Source organism: Danio rerio, chromosome 16 (assembly GCF_052040795.2).
Source record: "Danio rerio strain M-AB ecotype USA chromosome 16, GRCz13ab, whole genome shotgun sequence".
NCBI classification, from domain to species: Eukaryota; Metazoa; Chordata; class Actinopteri; order Cypriniformes; family Danionidae; genus Danio; species Danio rerio.
The window spans coordinates 51,045,001-51,066,175 of NC_141036.1; the positions used below are offsets into that span (position 1 = coordinate 51,045,001).

The 21,175-nt window shown below is 35.2% G+C and overlaps 2 protein-coding genes across 6 annotated transcripts in view; one reads left to right on the forward strand and one right to left on the reverse strand.

Annotated features, from left to right (window-relative positions):
• Window positions 1–10,403, reverse strand: part of hpn (hepsin) — a 40,566-nt gene extending 30,163 nt beyond the window's left edge. The window contains 2 exon segments of one of the 2 annotated variants that reach the window (NM_001098187.2): window positions 9,349–9,450; window positions 10,132–10,403. In NM_001098187.2, the coding sequence (NP_001091657.2) occupies window positions 9,349–9,373 (25 nt within the window). In that variant the 5' untranslated portion in view covers window positions 9,374–9,450; window positions 10,132–10,403. 2 annotated transcript variants of the gene reach the window in all.
• Window positions 10,404–12,639: 2,236 nt separating this feature from the next.
• Window positions 12,640–21,175, forward strand: LOC101885065 (myelin-associated glycoprotein). Of its 4 annotated transcripts, XM_087288268.2 has the most exons (5): window positions 12,643–12,790; window positions 16,062–16,457; window positions 20,225–20,324; window positions 20,411–20,451; window positions 20,775–21,175. In XM_087288268.2, exons 1-4 carry the CDS (start codon window positions 12,736–12,738, stop codon window positions 20,433–20,435), a joined length of 576 nt encoding a protein of 191 aa, XP_087144394.1. In that variant the 5' UTR covers window positions 12,643–12,735; the 3' UTR covers window positions 20,436–20,451; window positions 20,775–21,175. The 4 variants fall into 4 exon arrangements, 3 of the variants coding, with proteins under 3 accessions (XP_087144393.1, XP_087144394.1, XP_087144395.1); XM_087288267.2 differs by having other exon boundaries at window positions 12,640–12,790; window positions 20,411–21,175; XM_087288269.2 differs by lacking the exon at window positions 20,225–20,324 and having other exon boundaries at window positions 12,651–12,790; window positions 20,411–21,175.

Below are 21,175 nucleotides of genomic sequence, written 5' to 3' on the forward strand. Positions count from 1 at the left end.
TCTAAGATGGCCGACTTCAAAATGGCCACCATGGTCACCACCCATCTTGAAAAGTTTGCCACCTCAAATATACTAATGTGCCACAAACAGGATGATAATATCACCAACCATTCCTATTTCATTAAGATGTATCCATATAAATGGCCTACCCTGTATTAAAAGTGTCCTACTGAGCCTTTTTATTCAAGAAGTATTGTAATATAGGTATAATTAATATACAATGCAGTAAATGTCTTCTTTAGGGGTAAAAGCAAAACATGCTGTCTTGTGAGTGCCTTTAAATGCAAATGAGCTTCTGATGCTCATTTTGTTTCCAGGAGAGGAAGGATTTTCTTTGTAGCTGGTACATTTGGTTATTTCAGCAGCAACAAAGAAAGCATCAGTATGCTTTTTAAAACTTTCTGTTTACATTCTGGGTTACAGTCATTTGAGTACACATAGTGAGCATACAAAATAGCTGGCAGTATTAAACTAAATCTCATTTGCAGATTATTTGTCATAATATAAACTAACAACAACAGTAAATAAGTTTAAAATTTGTCAATCATTTAAGATGCTTTTAGTTGATAAAAAAAGACACCATAGCAACATTTGGGTTATAGTATTTTAAGGTGTCCTTGTTACAGTGCTTGAATGATTGGCCTTACTCTGAATAAGACAATATGATTAAGGTATTTACATGTTGCTTTTTGAATGTTTCCTTTAAGATCCTGTTTAACCTATTATAGCACATAACTCGATTAACATCATTGCGTAATCAAGCTATCAACATTTACTTTGGAGTTTTATGTAATTTTGGGTGTTTTAGTTTAATTTGTTGACTTTAACTGCAGTTTGGCATTTTCAATTTCATTCAGGAACATTTCATGCATACCCCCGTGACAAACGAGATATAAGATGTGAGTATGAACTTCTGGAAGAGTGTTGTTTTAATGGACTTTGATAGCACGCGCTGAATGGGAAAAAAAACTCTGCATTTCACGATGCAGGTGTCTGTGGTCCTTCACTGACTGTAGGTGCAGAGAATAGTGTCAAACAGCCGTGTGTGTATGGACTATCCTGTCACAATTTGCAGCGAAAATCCTACACGACGGTAATAGTTTGATTTCGGTGTTAACATGTCTGTACTTCAATAATGAGACTAAAGTCAGCATACTCCACTTGTCTTAATTCCATTTCTGTTAGTTTGATTATGACTTAAGTCGGATTAAGGTAATCAAAAATTGCTGTTTACTTGGTAGACTCTTAATCAGAGTGTTGTCCTAATCGCATTAAAATCTGATTATTGGTGTCCATATAAGTGTACTTAATATAACTGTTAATTTAACTATTGATTATTAATAATTAATTACATGTACTTTCTATATTATGGTTAAGATGATTGTTAGTTTCATTTAATTATGCAAAATTCATTGTAATTAGTATAGTAAGTACAAAGATATTTAACAAGCACACCTTAAAATAAAGTTGACATTTGTTCTAAATGTTTTTCATTTTAATAACTTTCAATGATTTCTGAAGACTTGAAAGTAGATGCTGTAAGTTTTGGTTTACGTCACTGGACCAACTTTCACTTAAAAATCTAATCAACAGTTGCAATTTTTTTTTTTATATCATTCATTCATTTTCTTTTAGGCTTAGTCCATTTATTAGTCTGGGGTCGCAACAGTGGAACGAACCGCCAACTAATCCAGCATATGTTTTGAGCCAATTCACCTATAGCGCATGTCTTTGGACTTGTGGAGCAAACCGGAGCACGCGGAGGAAACCCATGCGAACATAGGGAGAACATGTAAACTTCACACAGAAATGCCAACTGACCCAGTCAAAGACCTTCTTGCTGCGAGGTGATTGTGACGCCCAGGTTTTTTTTATCATATTTTACATTTTATTTTTTCCAAAATAAATGTTGTCTCCAATGCCTGATTCACACAAGGTGTCAGCATTAACGCTTCACGGAGAGCGTGCTTGAAGTTGGAGCTGACGCGATCATCATAACTGCGTGAGCCAATAAAATTAGATCGCAACAATGTCCCTTTAAAGCAAGTAATTTTACTAGGTGGCCATCTTTGAAATGCCTCTCACAATTACATTACACACAGTATTTGGAATCACCAATAAAATTCAATGATAACTGTCTCATAAGTTTAATTTCTAAACAGCTGAATCAAACAAAATCTGCATTTTTAAGGGTGCCCAAGGTAATGCGCATGCGCACTTAAAAGGAACGAGATCACGACACCAACCTCATTTATGGCCGTGTTGCACATTATCGTCCTCTGAATATTGCTTCGTATAATTGTGCTGCTCTTCAGAAGTAATTCACAACTTGGTCTTGATGGCATATCTCCTCCAGAAATGACTACGACTCTTTGTTCACAAGTTTGTGGCCGTTTGAGTAGTTTGCTGTCATGTGATGTGCGTTTGACAGGACAGACTGTACCTCGCGATCATCTCATACAGATTACAAAAGCAAAAAACTTTTGTTTATGAGTGCACTTGGTTCATTTAAAAGTAGAAATTTCAAGCTTCATGTGGATATATTTCTTATGTCTGTGAAGCAAGAATTCGCTGAGATTCCAGTGCGAGATTTCCAGAAAAACGTCAGTGTATAGGAATTGATGACTGGCTCCTATACTAGTAGGCGGGGCTTCATTCGCCATACTGACGTTAGAGTTTTCCACGTGAAAAGTTGAGAAACTCCCAACTTCTACAGTGAGTAACGCTCATCACCCATTTAAAGTCAATGGCAAGCTCTGACGTCCCATGTGAATTGGGTGTAAATTACAGTATGAATAGCATTGTTTATATAAAAAGATATCAATGAACTATGTAGCTTAGTGCTTTTAAATGCCATTTTAAGATGAAAGAATGGACGTGAGTTTTTTTTTTTATTATTTATGGTTATATGCCAATCAGTCTCATTTTTAAACCTGTTTAGCTGCTCATTAACACTAATATATATATATATATATATATATATATATATATATATATATATATATATATATATATATATATATATATATATACATCAACAAATCACATGGCTGCATTTAGTGATGCAGATGAGGTCAAGACAACCTGCTGAAGTTCAATCCCACTATCAGAATATAGAAGAAAGGTTATTTAAATGACTCTGATTATAGTTATGGTTGCTGTTGTCATATGGATGTATTTCAGAAACTGCTGATCTACTGGGATTTTCACACACAACCATCTAGGACTTACAGAGAATGGTCCAAAAAAGAGAATATATCCAGATATGTAGGTAGATCTTTTTGGGGCCAGAGGTTAAAAGAGAACAACAAGATTTGAGTTTGAGCTGGTTTGAGCTGGCAGAAAGATAACAGTAACTCAAATAAGCACTCAGTACGACTTAATGAAGAGCGTCTCTGAGCACACAACACATCAAACTGTGAAGCAGATGAGCTACAGCAGCAGAAGAAGAGCACACCACACCGGTGACAGCTAAAGCTACTTCTTTTTCTTTTGCTGTTGTAGCTCACCTGCTTTACAGTTTGTGTTGTGTGCTCAGAGACGCTCTTCATTAAGTCATTACAGCAAAGCAAGGCTCAACAAAAAGAAAACTTGTTTTGATTTCATCATTCAACAGCAAAGCATGGATCTATCTTGCTATTTATCAACATTTCAGGGTATAATGCTAGCGTTGTAGTGGTGAAACTTTCTTGCCGTTCTTTGGGCCTTTTTTTGCCACAGTTAGTATTGTTGCTGACCTTGGTAGGTACAGTTTACATTGTTTATAAGTATGTCAGGATTCCCATAGGTCATGGAATATCATGGTCTATCAAGGTCTATTCCAAATATTATTCCAGACATATATTCCAGAGACAGTTGTGGCCTATTGGTTAGTGAGTTGGACTTGTAATTAAAAAGGCTCAGGTTCAATTCCCAGCTAGAATTGAAGATAGGGAGAGTGAATGAAACCACACTCTTGTGTGTGTGTGTGTGTGTGTGTATGTGTGTGTGTGTGTGTGTGTGTGTGTGTGTGTGTGTGTGTGTGTGTGTGTGTGTGTGTGTGTGTGTGTGTGTGTGTGTGTGTGTGTGTGTGTGTGCACTTGGATGGGTCAAAAACAGAGGACCAATTTTGAGTACAGGTAACCATACTCGACTATAATCACTTCACATTGAAAGTCATGGAATTTTATCTATACAGTATTTGTTGTCCAAAGCACACTTCATTTCAAACTACTTTCTTGGATATAACCAAAGACTATAGAGTACACAAGACATGTCACTCGTATAGTTTTGAATGGGGAAAAGTATAATGGTCAATATGTTGACTGAAGCCTCGCCCACTAGTACAGGAGGCAATCAGCGATTACTATACACTGACCTTCTTTGAAGAAGAAGCTCGGACTAGACGTGTGCTTTTACGACAGTTTGGTGGTCAACAAACACACTGGGATCTCAGTGAAAACTTGCTTCACAGACATTAGAAAAAATATCCACAAAGTTTGAAATCTGTACCTTTAAATAAACCAAGTGCACTTCTAAATACAATTTTTTTTGGTTTTGTAATCTGTATGAAACGAACACGAGGTACAGTCAATCCTGTCAAGACCATGTTGTGAATCACTTCAGAAGTGCAACGCAATCAGACGATCATTAGCCAGAGGATTATAATGTTTTACATGACCATAAATAAGGTTGGTGTCGAGATCTCGTTCCTTTTGAGTGCGCATTAGCTCAGGCAACCTGAAAAAATGCAGTTTTGTTTGATTCAAACGTTTAAAAGCAAAACTTATGAGACAGTTGTTGTTTAATTTTATTGGTGATTCCAAATATGTAACATAAGCTTGGCAAACTTGGAGAATTTGATGTTTCCCAATTCAGACAGAATGCCCGAGCATACTGCCAGAGAGGCCTTTCAAAGATAGTCGGCGAGTGAAATGACTTTCCTCAAAGGGACTTTGACATAACACAGCTTGGTGGAAACCCAGCTATTGTTAATCAGCATTTTTTTTAAATTATTATTATTATTATTATTATTATTATTGTTGTTGTTATTTATTTTTTTATTTATTATTTTTTTTATTTTTGGTAGGGAAGTGTTACGGTCTGTGTCTTTTTCTTTGTGTTCTTCTTTTTTTTTTATTAACCCTCCTTTGTTTTTCTTGGCTTTTGATACCAGTGCGCATGCCAACGAGGAGGCGAAAGGGAGACATAGCTTTAGTGGACCAGCCAGCATTTGATTTTGTGGTTGTTTTCTTGTCTTTCTTTTTTTTTGGTTTCTTTCTGGGGATTTATTATTTCATTCGTTTGTTGTGGGGTAAGCATTTGTTATCGTTATTATTGGTTTTCTGGTAAAAATAAATTGATTTAAAAATGATAATAATGTTTACTAAGTTTCTTTTTTTATGTTGCTTTCTCTGTTTAAAACGAGTTATTCTTTTTGAGAGAGGTTGTAACAAATCATATGAGAAACTAGCGATATAAAGTGGATGCACATCCCAAATAAACTCTCACAACAAAAAAAAAACATTACTATATATTGTTTTGCATTATACTGTCACTTTATCATAATTATCATGTTTACAAGCCTTTTGCTGGCTTTAAAATTCTACTTTTTAAAATATTATTATATGTTAGTCACCTAGGGTCTGAGAGTAACGTAAATTTGATTCTCCGTATTGTCCTGCACATGTGGTCGAATTGACAATAAAGCTGACTTTGACTTGACTTTGATTACTCCCATGTGGTTTATCAGCTGTCTCCACTATGCTTGCCTTGTTTACTGTTGGTTACTACGTTACGAATACTTCAGCCTTCTTATTTTGCAAACTGATAAGATTTGCTTCACGTTATAGGTTGGCAACCCATCTAAAGAGTTCACTAAACTCAAATATCTCCACAATCTCTAGATCATAATCCAATAGAGCACCTTTAAAATGTGCTGAAGTTTCAACATTTGGAAGTTAATAGAATTGGTTGAATCTATGCCGTGAAGAATTAAAGCAGTTCCGAAGGTAAAATTGGGTTTAACATGGTAATAGATGGTGTGGCTAAAATAGTGAGCATATATCAGACTGAAACCATCTATAATAAAAACAACTCTTTAATGTCTTGATCGCTGATGCAAGCTGTTTAGCAAAAAAAGTGCCTAAAGTTACACATCCACATGTGACCAGTGACGTTTTGTCCATGCCCAGACTTCAGTGGCTACATTAGTGGTCAGAACAAAACTGAAACAGTGTGATGTTTTGATGTTTGCTCTCTCTGGTTTCAGTTGGTGAGGATTTCCCCACTGCCTCAGACTGTTTCTACAGCACCTGTCGTGACCCATTTGACCAGAGAACAAGTACTACTTTTGTCTTGAGTGGGAGCTTGTATGAGACAGAGCTTCTTCATGGTACACTGCTCTCTCCTTTGCTCCCTCTCTCTCTCCCTTTCTTTCTCGCTCACTCAAAATGGCTATACCTGGATGATTCAAGCTTTGCAGTTAAATTTAAAGTGTATCGACTAAATATATGAATGTTGATTCTACAATTAAATGATGCTTTGTCCCAGAGGTTCATTTAATTTTGTGGCTTGTCCTATAGAGCAGTGGTTCCCTAAGTGGGGGTCGGGATCCCCTGGGGGTTGGAGGACAATGAATGGAGGTCACTTGTTGATTTCCACAAATCTCATATATGTTATTAAACTATTAGAATTACCATATTTTATCCATAACCTAAAGAAGGTTTAAAAAATGTATTTAATAGTTACATAAAAAAAACTTTAAATATATTTTTTTCATTGGATTGCGACCCCTGGGGTTATTGTGCCAGATTAACGACACAGCAGTAGCGTTAGTTGCATTTTTACGGCCCAATGTTAAACTTGAACACTGTTACTGCCTTCATATACATTAAAAATAAAGGCTACATTTGAACATGGAAAATGATCTCCGAGTGCTGGTCTCCAAAATCAAACCAAGAAAAGTCTTGTTCTCTACACATTGTGCCCACCATTCTCATTAAGTAAGGTTAATATTAAATTAAACAAATGAATAATGACTATAAAGCATTATATGGTTGTTAGACTGTTGCATTTTTTTGTTGTCTATATGCTCCTGTTTATATGATTCCTATATGTGTGTGTGCACCTTTGTGTGCAATGTTTGTATGCTTATTACCACTTACAAGGATAGTGAGGGTCGTGAGTCACTGGAATTGTTATTTTAGGGGTCGCAAGCTGAAAAGTTTGGGAACCCTGGCTATAGAGCAGGGGTCACCAATCTCGTTCCTGGAGGTCCGATGCCCTGCAGGGTTTAGCTCCAACTTGACTCAACACACCTGCTTGGGTGTTTCAAGTATACCTAGTAAGACCTTGATTAGCTTGTTTAGGTGTGTTTGATTAGGGTTGGAGTTAAAATCTGCAGGGCACCGGCCCTGAACAAGTTTAGTAGGCCCTGCTATAGAGGATAGACTTTGAAAACATCCATACTCTACAAGCTGATCTCAATCCAAATTTTAACATTATAAACCACTATTCAACTCTCTTTAAAAAGAATGGATGATAAATTGGAAATAAATGCACAGACAAAAATACATTTATAATAAGCTTTTGTTGTTTTGCTCAACACCTTTTCTTCTTTGACGCCTATATTTATATTTTAAAAGCTGTATCTTAAAAAAATAATAGTAATTAAACTAAACATAAGTGTGTATACATAAGCACCTTAAACAACAACAGCTGTTGTAGATAATCTACATATAGACAAAAATAGCAGTTTATAACACACTTTGGTTGTTTTGCGCAACACCTTTTCTTTGACACATACTCACCAACCACTTAATTAGGTACACCTGTCCAACTACTCGTTAATGCAAATTTCTAATCAGCCAATCACATGGCAGCAACTCAGGGCATTTAGGCATGTGGACATGGTCAAGACGATCTGCTGCAATTCAAACCGAGCATCAGAATGGGGAAGAAAGGTGATTTAAGGGACTTTAAACGTGGCATGGTTGTTGGTGCCAGACCGGCTGGTCTGAGTATTTCAGAATCTGGTGATCTACTGGGATTTTCATGCACAACCCTCTCTATGGTTTACAGAAAAAGAGAAAATATCCAGTAGGAGGCAGCTCTGTGGACGCAAATGCAAGAGGTCAGAGGAGAATGTCCAGACTGGTTCAAGCTAATAGAAAGGCAACAGTAACTCAAATAAACACTCGCTACAACTGAGGTATGCAGAAGAGCATCTCTGAATGCACAACATGTCCAACCTTGAGGTGGATGGGCTGTAACAGCAGAAGACCACACCGGGTACCACTCCTGTCAGCTAAGAACAGGAAACTGAGGCTACAATTCACACAGGCTCACCAAAATTGTACAATAGAAGATTGTAAAAACGTTGCCTGGTCTGATGAGTCTTGATTTCTGCTGCGACATTTGGATGGTACGGTAAGAAATTGGCATCAACAACATGAAAGCAAGAATCCATCCTGCCTTGTATCAATGGTTCAGGCTGATGGTGGTATTGGTGTAATGGTGTGGGGGATATTTTCTTGGCACACTTTGGGCCCATTTGTTGCAACTGAGCATGGTTTCAACACCACAGCACATCTGAGTATTGTTGCGGACCATGTCCATCCCTTTATGATCACAGTGTACCCATCTTCTGTTGGCTACTTCCAGCAGGATAATGTGCCATGTCATAAAGTGCGAATCATCTCAGACTGGTTTCTTGAACATGACAATGAGTTCGCTGTACACAAATGACCACCACAGTCACCAGACCTCAATCCAATAGAGCACTTTTGGGATGTGGTGGAACGGGAGATTGGCATCATGAACGAGCAGCCGACCAATCTGCAGCAACTGTGATGATACTATCATGTCAATATGGACCAAAATCTATGAGGAATATTTCCAGTACCTTGTTGAATCTATTCCATGAAGGATTAAGGCAGATCTGGAGGCAAAAGGGGGTCCAACCCGATACTAGTAAGGTGTACCTAATAAAGTGGCTGGTGAGTTTATATGTTTGTATTTTAAAAGCTGTATTTTACATAATAATAATTAAACCGAACATAATTATTTATCCATAAAACACCTTAAACAACCCCAATTGCTGAAGGTAACCTAAATGCACAAGTTCATATGAAGAAAAGGGTTATTAAACAGATATTTTGGTTGTTTGTGCATAAATATAAACAGCCGTATGGCCACATCACGTCATGTAATGTCTTGACACCTTTTGGCCTTTTGTCAAAGTAAAACTCTGATCCAGACCGACCAAAACAAATCGAGTACATGACCCAACACAGGACAGCTCGGTTAATCTTTAACACATCAGTCGTCTGATGTCAGAAAAAAAGAGAGAAATAGCTCAGCACTCACCGACCTTCTTCTCTGACATGTTTATCCAAATAAGAAAGCTGAAATATAAGCTTCCAATAGATGATTCCTCCTCAAAAAATCCGACTTGATGTTCTTTCAGACCTGGAAATGTTAAGAAATGGATAGAAAATAATATAACTAATGTCATGGCCAAAGATGGGTTAAGCAAGTTAAATAAACCAAAGGGCAAACTGAGGGGGAAAAAATCAGAGGATTACTGTCACTGCTGTTATTAATCCCTGATAATAAAAAAATATCGATATTTCTGATAAAAGTATTTTTAATACAAAATTTTTATTCCGCGTGTATATATTTCTACTCTCTGTTTGCATTAATAATTAAGATAAAATCTATCGAAGTGCAATGACCTCATTACTGTGTGTAATGTTAAACTTTGAGTTTTGAGTTTTAGATTTAGCTGAAATGTTTTTAGTGTTGAGTTGAGTAACTTGTTTATACATCTTTCTAATGGCTACAGTTTTCACATGTATTTTCTGAGCACATGACTTTTTTTAATTGAACTGTTAATTTAAAAAGGTGAAACAGATTTTTTAGGCTATTTGGCATGAATGAAAAATACAGTTTGACGGTGAGTTTTTTCACACGAGGAAAATGTTAGACTAGGTTGAAACTGGAAATAAAACCCAGATAGGCTATAAAACTAGATTTTAAACAATGTGAAATAGATACAATGAAAATATGCAAATATACAAAACTATTTTTCTATTCTTCAGGATTTAGTCGTCTAATGCTGATGATAAGAGTAAAAACCAAAGTTCTCACCTCCACCTCTTCACTTCAGCTTCTTGAATAAACTCGTGAATAAGTAACAAAGAGCTGAAAAAACGTTAATCAGTTGTTTTCTCCAGATATTCGCGCTGACATTTCCGTTTCCCCGGAGTCTAAGGCTCTTTTATTTGGTGTTAAATGAAGCTTCTGTTTTCCGGCTCTTGTCTTCAGGCTGCCCGCAGTTTCTCCGCTGTTCGCTGGTGTGGAAACCGCCCTCTTCCGGTCAGTGCGGAGGCTCAGGGGAGCGCAGGTGTGCGTGCGGGCGGGTGCGCGCGTTCACTGGACAGGTGGGTCTGTGTGCGCGCATTTCAGTTTCAGGAGCAGAGCATCAGATGATCACTAAGCAATTTTGGGTTTAATCCTCATGTACTGTTCAAATATACGACCCTTTCGTTATTTTCGTGGCAGTCTTTGCCCCATTGATTTCCAGTATAATGACATTTTTAGTGAAACGCCATTACAGTTTATAACAATGCAGTTTTTGATTGTTGGTGGTTTCCCTGTTGGGAAGAGGTAAAAGGTGTAATTTCTACTGTTGAACATTAATTTGCAGCATTAATCCTTCAGATATAGGCATGTGCACACAAGTTTCTGACATTTATTTCTGAATTCTGGAGTAAAACAGTAGTGTATACATACATTTACTTTGTTTACTATGTTCTGAGAGCTATTATTATTAAGTTATTATTATTTTTTTACAAACATATCAAGGTAAGTGTGCAAAGGTGTCACACACTTACACACTATCAGTGGTGGAAAGAGTACTGAAAAATCATACTCCAATAAAAGTACCATTACTTGCCCAAAAATGTAGTGCAAGTAGAGTAAACGTATCTGTGGTAAATATTACTCAAAGTATGAATAAAAAATGGACCATTCAAAGGTACTCAAGGGCAGTGAGTATTGAGTATTATGCTGTGTAAACCTAACATTCTGTAGTCGTGCATTTAGTGATTTTTTTGGGACCATTTGACAAAGGTCACCTAATCTGCTCCTGCGTCATTAACTGCATGGCACAGGAGATTGGTTGCTGTCCCTCGGCAGCCAATGAGCTTGCTCCTCATCAGTTTAAATGCTCCATGTCATTTTCCGCTGTTAAGCTGCGGTGCGTTTTTTGAGACCCTCCTGCACCCCAGCTCCACCTGTGTTTAGATCTGCTACGGGGGTTACATGTATATTATGTTTGCAGCTGCAGCGTGTTATATTCTGTGTTATATATTGTTATACTGGCAGTAGCAGGTCTCGGTCCTTGCTTTGCTTTGTAGATCAGCAGCAGCAGCAGATCTACAGTATACCACCAAGACTAAATACATCAACATTGCCATATGCATATTCATTACCATGCTAAATCCAGAGAGTGTTCATGACAGTAATATATTAATGATAAGAATAACGATTACAACAACAGTAAACATTTCCTAATTAGCAAATATTATTATATTATTCATGCATAATGCTATTCATATTAGAACTTTACTTATATGCTACTCAATATTGCTGTTTAGCTCTGAATGGTCATAAATACAAAAACGTTATTCACTACATAACATTAATATAAACGTTAAAATGTTATTATTTTTCTAATTATCATAACAACTCTTGCAGCTATTAGTTCATATGTAACAAGATTAATTAAGGTTTAAAATAATTAGTAACATAATTTTTTATCAAATAACTACATGGTTAGATTAAATCAAACATTTAACCAAGCAGCTACAGTGCTCAGCATAGTGTATATAAGTACACGTCTCACAAATCTATCTTTTAAATTTATATTTTTAATAGGACGCTCGACAGTATTACATTTGTGCATATACATTAGATTTGTCAGTAATGAAACCAAATCTGGAGCTTATCTAACAAAATAACTTGCGATAACGGTCCAAAAACTAGTACCAAATGTATAAGTTAGAGAAAAATATTAAAAACAAATTTGAAAAAGAGGAAAAATCAAGAAAAGCAAAAAAATAAATAAAATAAAAAATAAATAAATAAATATATATATATATATATATATATATATATATATATATATATATATATATATATATATATATATATATATATATATATATATAAAAACTACCTACAACCTACAAAATTTCGACTAATATATATATATATATATATATATATATATATATATATATATATATATATATATATATATATATATTAGTTGAAATTTTGTAGGTTGTAGGTAGTTTTTTTTTTTTTTGCAATATCTTGCTTTAAATGTATTATCTTTAAATTTCAAAATATTTGTGGTGACTAAAATATTATTTTAATATCTATATCTGTTTACGAAATCTGCTTTGTTTAAATTCACCAAGATTTATTGCCTATATTCACTGAAAAATAGAGAAAAATGGGATGTACTCAATTATGCTGAGCACTGTATACTAAAATATTTAACATTTATTTAGCGTAAAACAACACAACATGATAATGATTTTAAGCAATATGCATGCAACATACATGTAAGTGAGGCATGCAGGAAATAATGACATAACGGCAAAAGGGTGGAGGAACTAAAACCAGACGAAGCTGTCAGACACTTTTACTGCTCTGTAAAAGCAAGTACTTGAGGCAGCAAAAATGTCTGCGAATCTCCTACCAGGTGTTTGGATCCTGACATCTCTGCTTTTCTCAGGTGAGACGCACTTCGACATTAAACATCACAAATGTACTTCTGTTGACATAAAATACATGACTGCTTAATCACAGCAGATGCTCAAATTTATGTATATGTGACCTTGGATTACAAAAACATCATAAGTGTCAGTTTTTTGAAAATTGTTATTTATCCAACATATGAATGCTGAATAAATAAGCTTTCCATGGATGTATGTTTTGTTAGGATATGACAATATTTAGCAATTATTTGAAGATCTTGATTTTGAGAGTTCGAAATATCCAATCCAAAAAACTGAGAAAATTTCCTTTAAAATTGTTCAAATTGCATTCTTAGCAATGCATGTTACTCAAAAATAACAGTACATTCACTTGTTAGTCACTGTGTTTATTCTTATTAACTAATTGATTTCACACGCGTGCTTCATTTGCCTTTTTCACTCTTTAAAGTGATAGTTTACACAAAACTTAAAATTCTGTCATCATTTACTCACCCTTTACTTGTCACAAACCATTATTTGAGTTTTGTTGTTGTTGTTGTTGTTGTTGTTGTTATTTTGAAAAAATGTTGGAAACCAGTATTCGTTTTCCCTACCAGTTTCTAATAGGGATGTCCAGATCCGATCACTTGATCGGAAATTGAGCGTGATCACACAGTTTCAGACGCGATCAGAATTGGACGTTACTTCTTAATCAGGACTCAAGTATACAGTTGGAGTCAGAATTATTATCCCCCCCTTTGAATTTTTTTTCTTTTTAAAATATTAAATAATATATTAAATGATGTTTAACAGTGCAAATAAATTTTCACAGGATGCCCGATAATATTTTTTCTTCTGGAGAAAGTCTTATTTGTTTTATTTCAGCTAAAATAAAAGCAGTTTTTTTTTTTAAATAAAATAACATTTTAAGGTCAATATTATTTGCCCCTTTAAGCTATATATTTTTAAACCATCTTTATACGATAGCTTGCCTAAACACTCTAACCTGCCTAATTAACCTAGTTAAGGCTTTAAATGTCACTTTAAGCTATATAGAAGTGTCTTGAAAAATATCTAGTCAAATATTATTTACTGTCATCATGGCAAAGATAAAATAAATCAGTTATTAGAAATGAGTTGTTGTGCAGAAATGTTGAAGAAATCTCTCTTTTAAACAGGAATTGGGGAAAAAATAAACAGGGGGCTAATAATTTTGACCTCAACTGTATATGTATATAAATGTATTTAAATACTTGTATATAAATATTTAATTCAATTCAATTCAGCTTTATTGGTAACACTTTACAATAAGGTTCATTAGTTAATGCATTTACTAACATGAACTAATCATGAACAACACTTGTACAGCATTTATTAATCATAATTGAACACTTACTAACACATTAATAACATTCAAGTCCATGCTTGTTAACATTAGTTAATGCACCATGAGTTAACATGAACTAATAATGAACTACTGTATTTTCATGAACTAACGTTCACTAACATGAACAAAAACAGTAGTAAATGTATTGTTCATTGTTTGTTCATCTTAGTAAATGCATTAATTAACATTAACTAATGAACCTTATTGTAAAGTGTGACCGCTTTATTTGTATAGCGCTTTTACAATGTAGATTGTGTCAAAGCAGCTTCACAAAAATGGTCATAGTAATTGGAACAGAGTAGTTCAGTTTTTAGTGTTTAAGTTCAGTTCAGTTTATCTCAGTTCAGTGTGGTTTAAAATCATTACTGAGAGTACAAACACTGAAGAGCAAATTCATCGATGGGTAGCTCTACCAATCCCAAACCATGCAAGGTAGTGGCGACAGCGGAGAGGAAAAAAAAACTTCACTGAAGCGAGGGAAGAAAAAAAACCTTGAGAGAAACCAGACTCGGTTGGGCACGACCATTTTATTTTCTCCGCTGGCCAAAAGTCTTGTGCACAGTTGTGTAATTACACTTAATGTGTAATTAGTAAACCCATTAAGTATCATATGGGGGAAATATATATGTTTTAGGTCTCTCTGGAGCATTTGGGATGAATGTTTAACCGCATCTAGTGAAAACGAGAATGTAATACAATATGTTTTATACCAAGTTATCACGAGAAATTCTGTGATTTTTATATTATGAATGGTGTGCTGGGTCATCTCTCCTTTTGTGGCGAGACCACTCAACGTACAATCCCAACAGTCGAGTAAACAAATATAATGAATAAAAAAATACCTAGGCCTATGCGTATACACATTGGCCTGTGTAATGCTGTTCAGTAATGTGTAATTTGTTTGCTTCGGTTGTCTCCATTTTAATCGTTTCCCGATTCGATAAGGCTTAAGTTTGCACATCTAGTTAGACCTCTTTCTTGACTTCACACAAAAACAGCAATGTGTGCAGCATGACATCCCTTTTTTGCATTTATTGGTTAATACCGGCAAAGGAGAACACAGGAGCAGCTTAAAGCAGATAGCGCAAATATTTCTGCGATCTGGACATACTGTATTTTAAAGTTGATGAGACTTTTTAGTGCCGTTGCAAACATTCTTGATGAGAACAGAAAAAGCTGATACCTGACAACCTGACAAGGTATTAGTTTTTATTAAGAAAAAAATAAATTTCCTTCTGTGATATTTATACTGTGGTGAAGGTAAGAGTTATGAGTGCAGTTTTTAAAAGCACATTACTCTCTTTGCAAAAACTGTCACACTTTTGTTTTATGTTTTTGTTTACATGCCTAAGGGGCATTTTAAGTTAAGGTGCTATTTGTTTTTTATATTAGATTTTTTTTCATATTTACTGTTGCGCTGAAGTCCAAAAGTGAAGAATTGATGTTATTTATTACTTGATTGTTTAAGCTACCTCACAGAAGTTCTCTGGTTGTTAGCAGCATTATTGAATGTTAGGATAAGGTGAATTAAATAAAAAATGAGGAACATCCTGGATCTGTTTCTTCACTCTTTTTTTTTTTTAATTCTTTTTATATGTATATCTGATCAGATTTCGGTATCGGCAGATACTCAAAATCAAATCACTCTGACTCAAAGGCAAAAAAACCCCTGATCTGGACATCCCTAGTTTCTAACATTATTTAAAATATCTTCTTTGTTCAACAGAAGAAAGCTCAGAATTTACAGAACAAAATGCTTTCATGGAAAATGATCTTTTCTTAAAATTGTAATAATTTTGGCACAAACATTTGACTCTTATTGCCAAAAATACAGTATAGCCATGCAACATAAGATGTTGTCATGCAGGGTCACAAATTACAAACTAAAAGTTTCCAATTCATACAGTATGCTTTAATTTCAGGCATTCATGCTGCTGACTGGATAGTGGATGTTCCTAGTGATCCAGTTTACGCTCCTCTCGGCTCTTCTGTAGTCCTGCAGTGCAGGTATGACTATCCTGAAGACCCAGAGCAGGGAAAACCACACAGAGTAAAGTCAGAGATGTGGTGTTTGAATCAAAGCCATTGCATTACGCAGAGATACGTGTACCACAGTGCAGGAATATTCCCTGAGCCCTCGTACCAGGGTCGTGTCAAGTACTTTGGGCAGACGGGCAGCAAAAACTGCTCTCTGATGATCTCTGATCTGAGGTCAGCGGACAGCGGCGTGTACGTGTTTCGTTTCATCACTGACCACCAGAATGCCAAACTGCCAGGACAGAGAGGAGTGAATCTGCAGGTTACACAGCTGATGACAGGTAAGATCAGATTCGTATGATTCACGCCTGCAATATTTTGTCATTTGAGCGAAGTTTTCATTTCTGTAACACTTTATTTTAACTACAATTAACTATGCGACGCAGTGGCTTAGTGGTTAGCACTGTTGTCTCACAGCAAGAAGGTCGCTGGTTCGAGTCCTGGCTGAGTCAGTTGGCATTTCTGTGTGGAGTTTGCATGTTTTCCCCGTGTTGGCGTGGGTTTCCTCTAGGTCAGGGATGGGCAAACTTGATCCTTGAGGGCTGGTGTCCCTGCAGAGTTTTGTTCCAACACCAGTCAAACACACCTGAACAAGCTAATCAGTGTCTTCAAGATCACTAGAATCTATAAGCAGGTGTGTTTGATTAGAGTAGGAGCTGAACTGTGCAGGACACCGGCCCTCCAGGACCGAGTTTGCCCACCCCTGCTCTAGGTGCTCCGGTTTCCCACACAGTCCAAAGACATGTGAATAAGATTAACTAAATTTTCCATAGTGTATGCGTGTGAACAAATGTGTATGAATGTTTCCCAGTACTGGGTTGCAGCTGGAAGGGCATCCGCTGTGTAAAACATATGCTGGATAAGTTTGCGGTTCATTCCACTGATGACTAAAGGGACTAAGCCGAAGAAAAATGAATCAATGAACTATGCAGAATTACATGCAACTAAACCTAACCCAAATTCTAACCCTAACCATATATTAAGTACGTTATTCATTTTACACCGTATGTAATGAGTAGTTACACTGTAATAAGGATACCCATATAGTTACCCATATTGAAAAAAAAATTTTTTTTTAGAGACTTGCAATGGGATACAGTTGAATTCAGAATTATTAGCCCCCTGAATTATTAGCCCCTTGTTTTTTCACAAAGACCATACAAATTTTTTCTGTATTGATCCAATTTTAGTATGTGTGCCGCCTCAACATTCATTCATTAATTTTCTTGTCGGCTTGGTCCCTTTATTAATCCGGGGTCGCCACAGCGGAATAAACCGCCAACTTATCAAGCACATTTTTACACAGCGGATGCCCTTCCAGCCGCAACCCATCTCTGGGAAACATCCACACACTCATATACGGACAATTTAGCCTAACCGGAGCACCCGGAGGAAACCCACGCAAAACGCAGGGAGAACATGCAAACTCCACACAGAAACGCCAACTGAGGCGAGGATCGAACCAGCGACCCACAACCTTTTTGCTTTGAGGCGACAGCACTACCTACTGCGCCACTGCTTCGCCCCAATTTCAAACAAAAAGAATAAAATATTCTTGTAAAACAGACTTTATTTTTTTATTATTTGCAACTAAATAGTTAATACATAATGTATCAACTAACATGAACTAATAAGTGCTTATATAAATCCTACTTGGATCTGCATATTATGTTGTAGCTCTTAGAATTCTAGAAGTTTTTGGCAAATTTTAAAATGATTATTTAACATGGCAAAGACAGCCATTTTACAATAAATATTGGCGGTTAAATAATTATTTTAATGCTGTAAAAATGTCTTGCTAAGACCAATCGAGTCCCTAATGCATTTATAGGTTTTCCTTTAAATATAATAATCTTGTTTGAGATTTTTTTTTAGGTTTATTTAACATACAGTTGAATTCAGAATTATTAGCCCCCCTTTGTTTTTGTTTTTTTCTTTTTAAATATTTCCCAAATGATGTTTAACAGAGCAAGGGCATTTTCACAGTATGTCTGATAATATTTTTGTTCTTTTGGAAAAAGTCTTATTTGTTTTATTTCAGTTAGAAAAAAGCAGTTTTTAATTTTTTTTTAAACTTTCTTTATTTTTTTTTATTTTATAACACAACAACTTACATCTTTGGACAAACAAACATTCACACCACAATTGACAATAAAGCATGTAATATACAAACAATCCATATATAGACATAGTAATAATAGATGAATACGAAAAAATAATAATAATACCAAAAATAATAATAATAATAAAAATTTATTTGAATTGAAATTACAAAAAGGAAACAAATAATAAACACAATATTAAATAATAAATAAGAGTAAAGAAAAGTTAAAATAAAATAATAATACTCTTCTGTTTTTAAACTAAATTGGTCTAATCCTCTTCAATTTGACTATTTCCTGTCGAATTTATGTCTTTAAAGTGAGCCATGAAAGGTTGCCAGATTTTATAAAATTTTTCTTCTTTCTTTTTTAGGGAGAATCTGATTTTCTCTAGTTCCATATGTTTCATTACATCTCTCATAAGATGTGTATATGTAGGAGTGGCTTTCTGTTTCCAGTTTAATAATATTAATCTTCGTGCTAGTAGACAGACAAATGGAACCATATTTTGTTCAGTACTGTTTTTAGCCAGTTTTTAAATTTTTAAACACTATTTTAAGGTCAATATCTTTAGCCCCTTTAAGCTAGTTATTTTCGAAAGTCTACAGAACAAACCATCGTTATACAATAACTTGCCTAATTACCCTAACCTGCCTAGTTAACCTGAATAAAATATCATGCAAATACATGAAGCGGTCCATATATACAGTTGAAGTCAGAGTTATTAGCCCCCCTGTTTATTTGTTTCCCCAATTCCTGTTTAAAAGAGAGCAGATTTTTTTCAACACATTTCTAAACATAATAGTTTTAATTACTCATTTCTGATAACTGATTTTTTTATCTTTGCCGTGATGACAGTAAATAATATTTGACTAGATATTTTTCAAGACACTTCTATACAGCTTAAAGTGACATTTAAAGGCTTAACTAGGTTAATTAGGTTAACTGGGCTGGTTTGGGTAGTTAGGCAAGTTATTGTATAACGATGGTTTGTTCTGTAGACTATTAAAAAAAAAAGTTAGCTTAAAGAGGCTAATAATTTTGAGCTTAAAATTGTTTTAAAAAAAATTATTAACTGATTTTTTTCTAGCTGAAATAAAACAAATAAGACTTTATAATAATTCTGACTTCAAGTGTGTGTACATGTGTATATATGTGTATATTGAAAATGTCATTATAATTGAAGGTGTTGAAGTTTCTTTGTAATTAACTGCAAACTTTACTATCAATTACAATACTGTTCTCAATGTTAAGTATAGTGATATTTTTCATCATGTCAATGTATTTTCTTTCCATTTTAAATAATGAAGTATTAGGAGTTCAGTTTTTTTTAAATAAAAATTTTGATGGTTAAGATCAGGGGTCACCAATCTCGGTCCTGGAGGGCCGGTGTCCCTGCAGGATTTAGCTCCAACTTGCCTCAGCACACCTGCCTGGATGATTCAAGTATACCTAGTAAGACCTTGATTAGCTTGTTCAGGTGTGTTTGATTAGGGTTGGAGGTAAAATCTGCAGGACACCGGCCCTCCAGGAACAAGTTTGGTGACCACTGGTTAAGATGAATATGTGAGATAAAGCAGCATCAAAACACTCAACAAAACTGTAGCATTGTTCTCACACAGAAGTAAAACTGATTATTTTTTGGTCAACAGAAAATGTCTGCTCCATATAATAGCAGAAAACACATTTCCTCAAATAAGACACACTTCCTCAGAGAAATAGCTTCTTTTTTACCTCCACTGCAGGAGTTTTATTTCAAAATCTCAAAAGTGTTTAAACAATGACTGTTCAACCTTACATGGTTTACGACATTATGACATTTCAAATGTGTCAATACTGACTGACTGGCTAGTCAGCGTTAGACAGGAAGTCATGTTGTGTTGTTTGTCTGGTTTCTGAATGATACAATCTATTAAAAATAACACTGTCCTGCAATTTCTTCACAGCAAAAAGTGCATCTTCATCCACTATTGGCATTGTGTTTGGAGTTATTGTCATTGTCATAATAATAGCATGCATTTTACTATTCATCAGAAATAAATCACGGTAAGCAAAGCACTTGCACTGCCTCAGTACGTGTCTTGTTTAGTATAATTTCTTAAACAGTAATGAAATATGGTTTTGTCTTTCAGGAGCCAGAGGTCAAGATCACTTTGAACAAGGAATTGATGCTGTATTACAGTGGTTCTCAAACTGTGGTACGTGTACCACTAGTGGTACGCCGGCTTCCTTCTAGTGGTACGCGGAGGAATGAAGAATGTCATGTACATGCTACACACATTTCAAAATTTATCAAAAATTATGTATATAATATGCCACATATGATATATAGCCTATGTTTCTGAGGTAATCTGCCACGTTTTTTAACTGTGCAGAGTTTTAGCTGCTTTACTGGGCCTACTATGGTACTGTATTTCAATACTGCTCATTTTGGTGGTACTTGGAGAGACCATTTTTTTCTTCTGAGGTGGTACTTGATAAAAAAAAGTTTGAGAGCCACTGCTGTATTACATAAGTACCAGCATGGGGAAAAAACTGGTCACTGTGATAAGAAATGATGCTTCTGCTTTTCACCGTTTGCAGCAACCTTTACATCCTTTTAAGAGACTTTTTGTCTGATATTTATCTATTTATATTATTTTCTGCACATCAAGCTGCACAATGTTGTTGTCTACTGTATATCACATTGTATTTTAATTTTAGCATGACCTCTGCCAATGGATCAACATTAGTGGTCTTCAGAGAGTCTGTGAAAAACAGAATTTAATACTGCTACAAAGTTTAATTCGATATTGTGGATGCCTAATGTACATTGTAAACAAATGTGCTGTCATGTATGAACTATTATTTAAATATAAAAGCAATTCGTATTATTAAAGAAACAATTCACCGCAAAA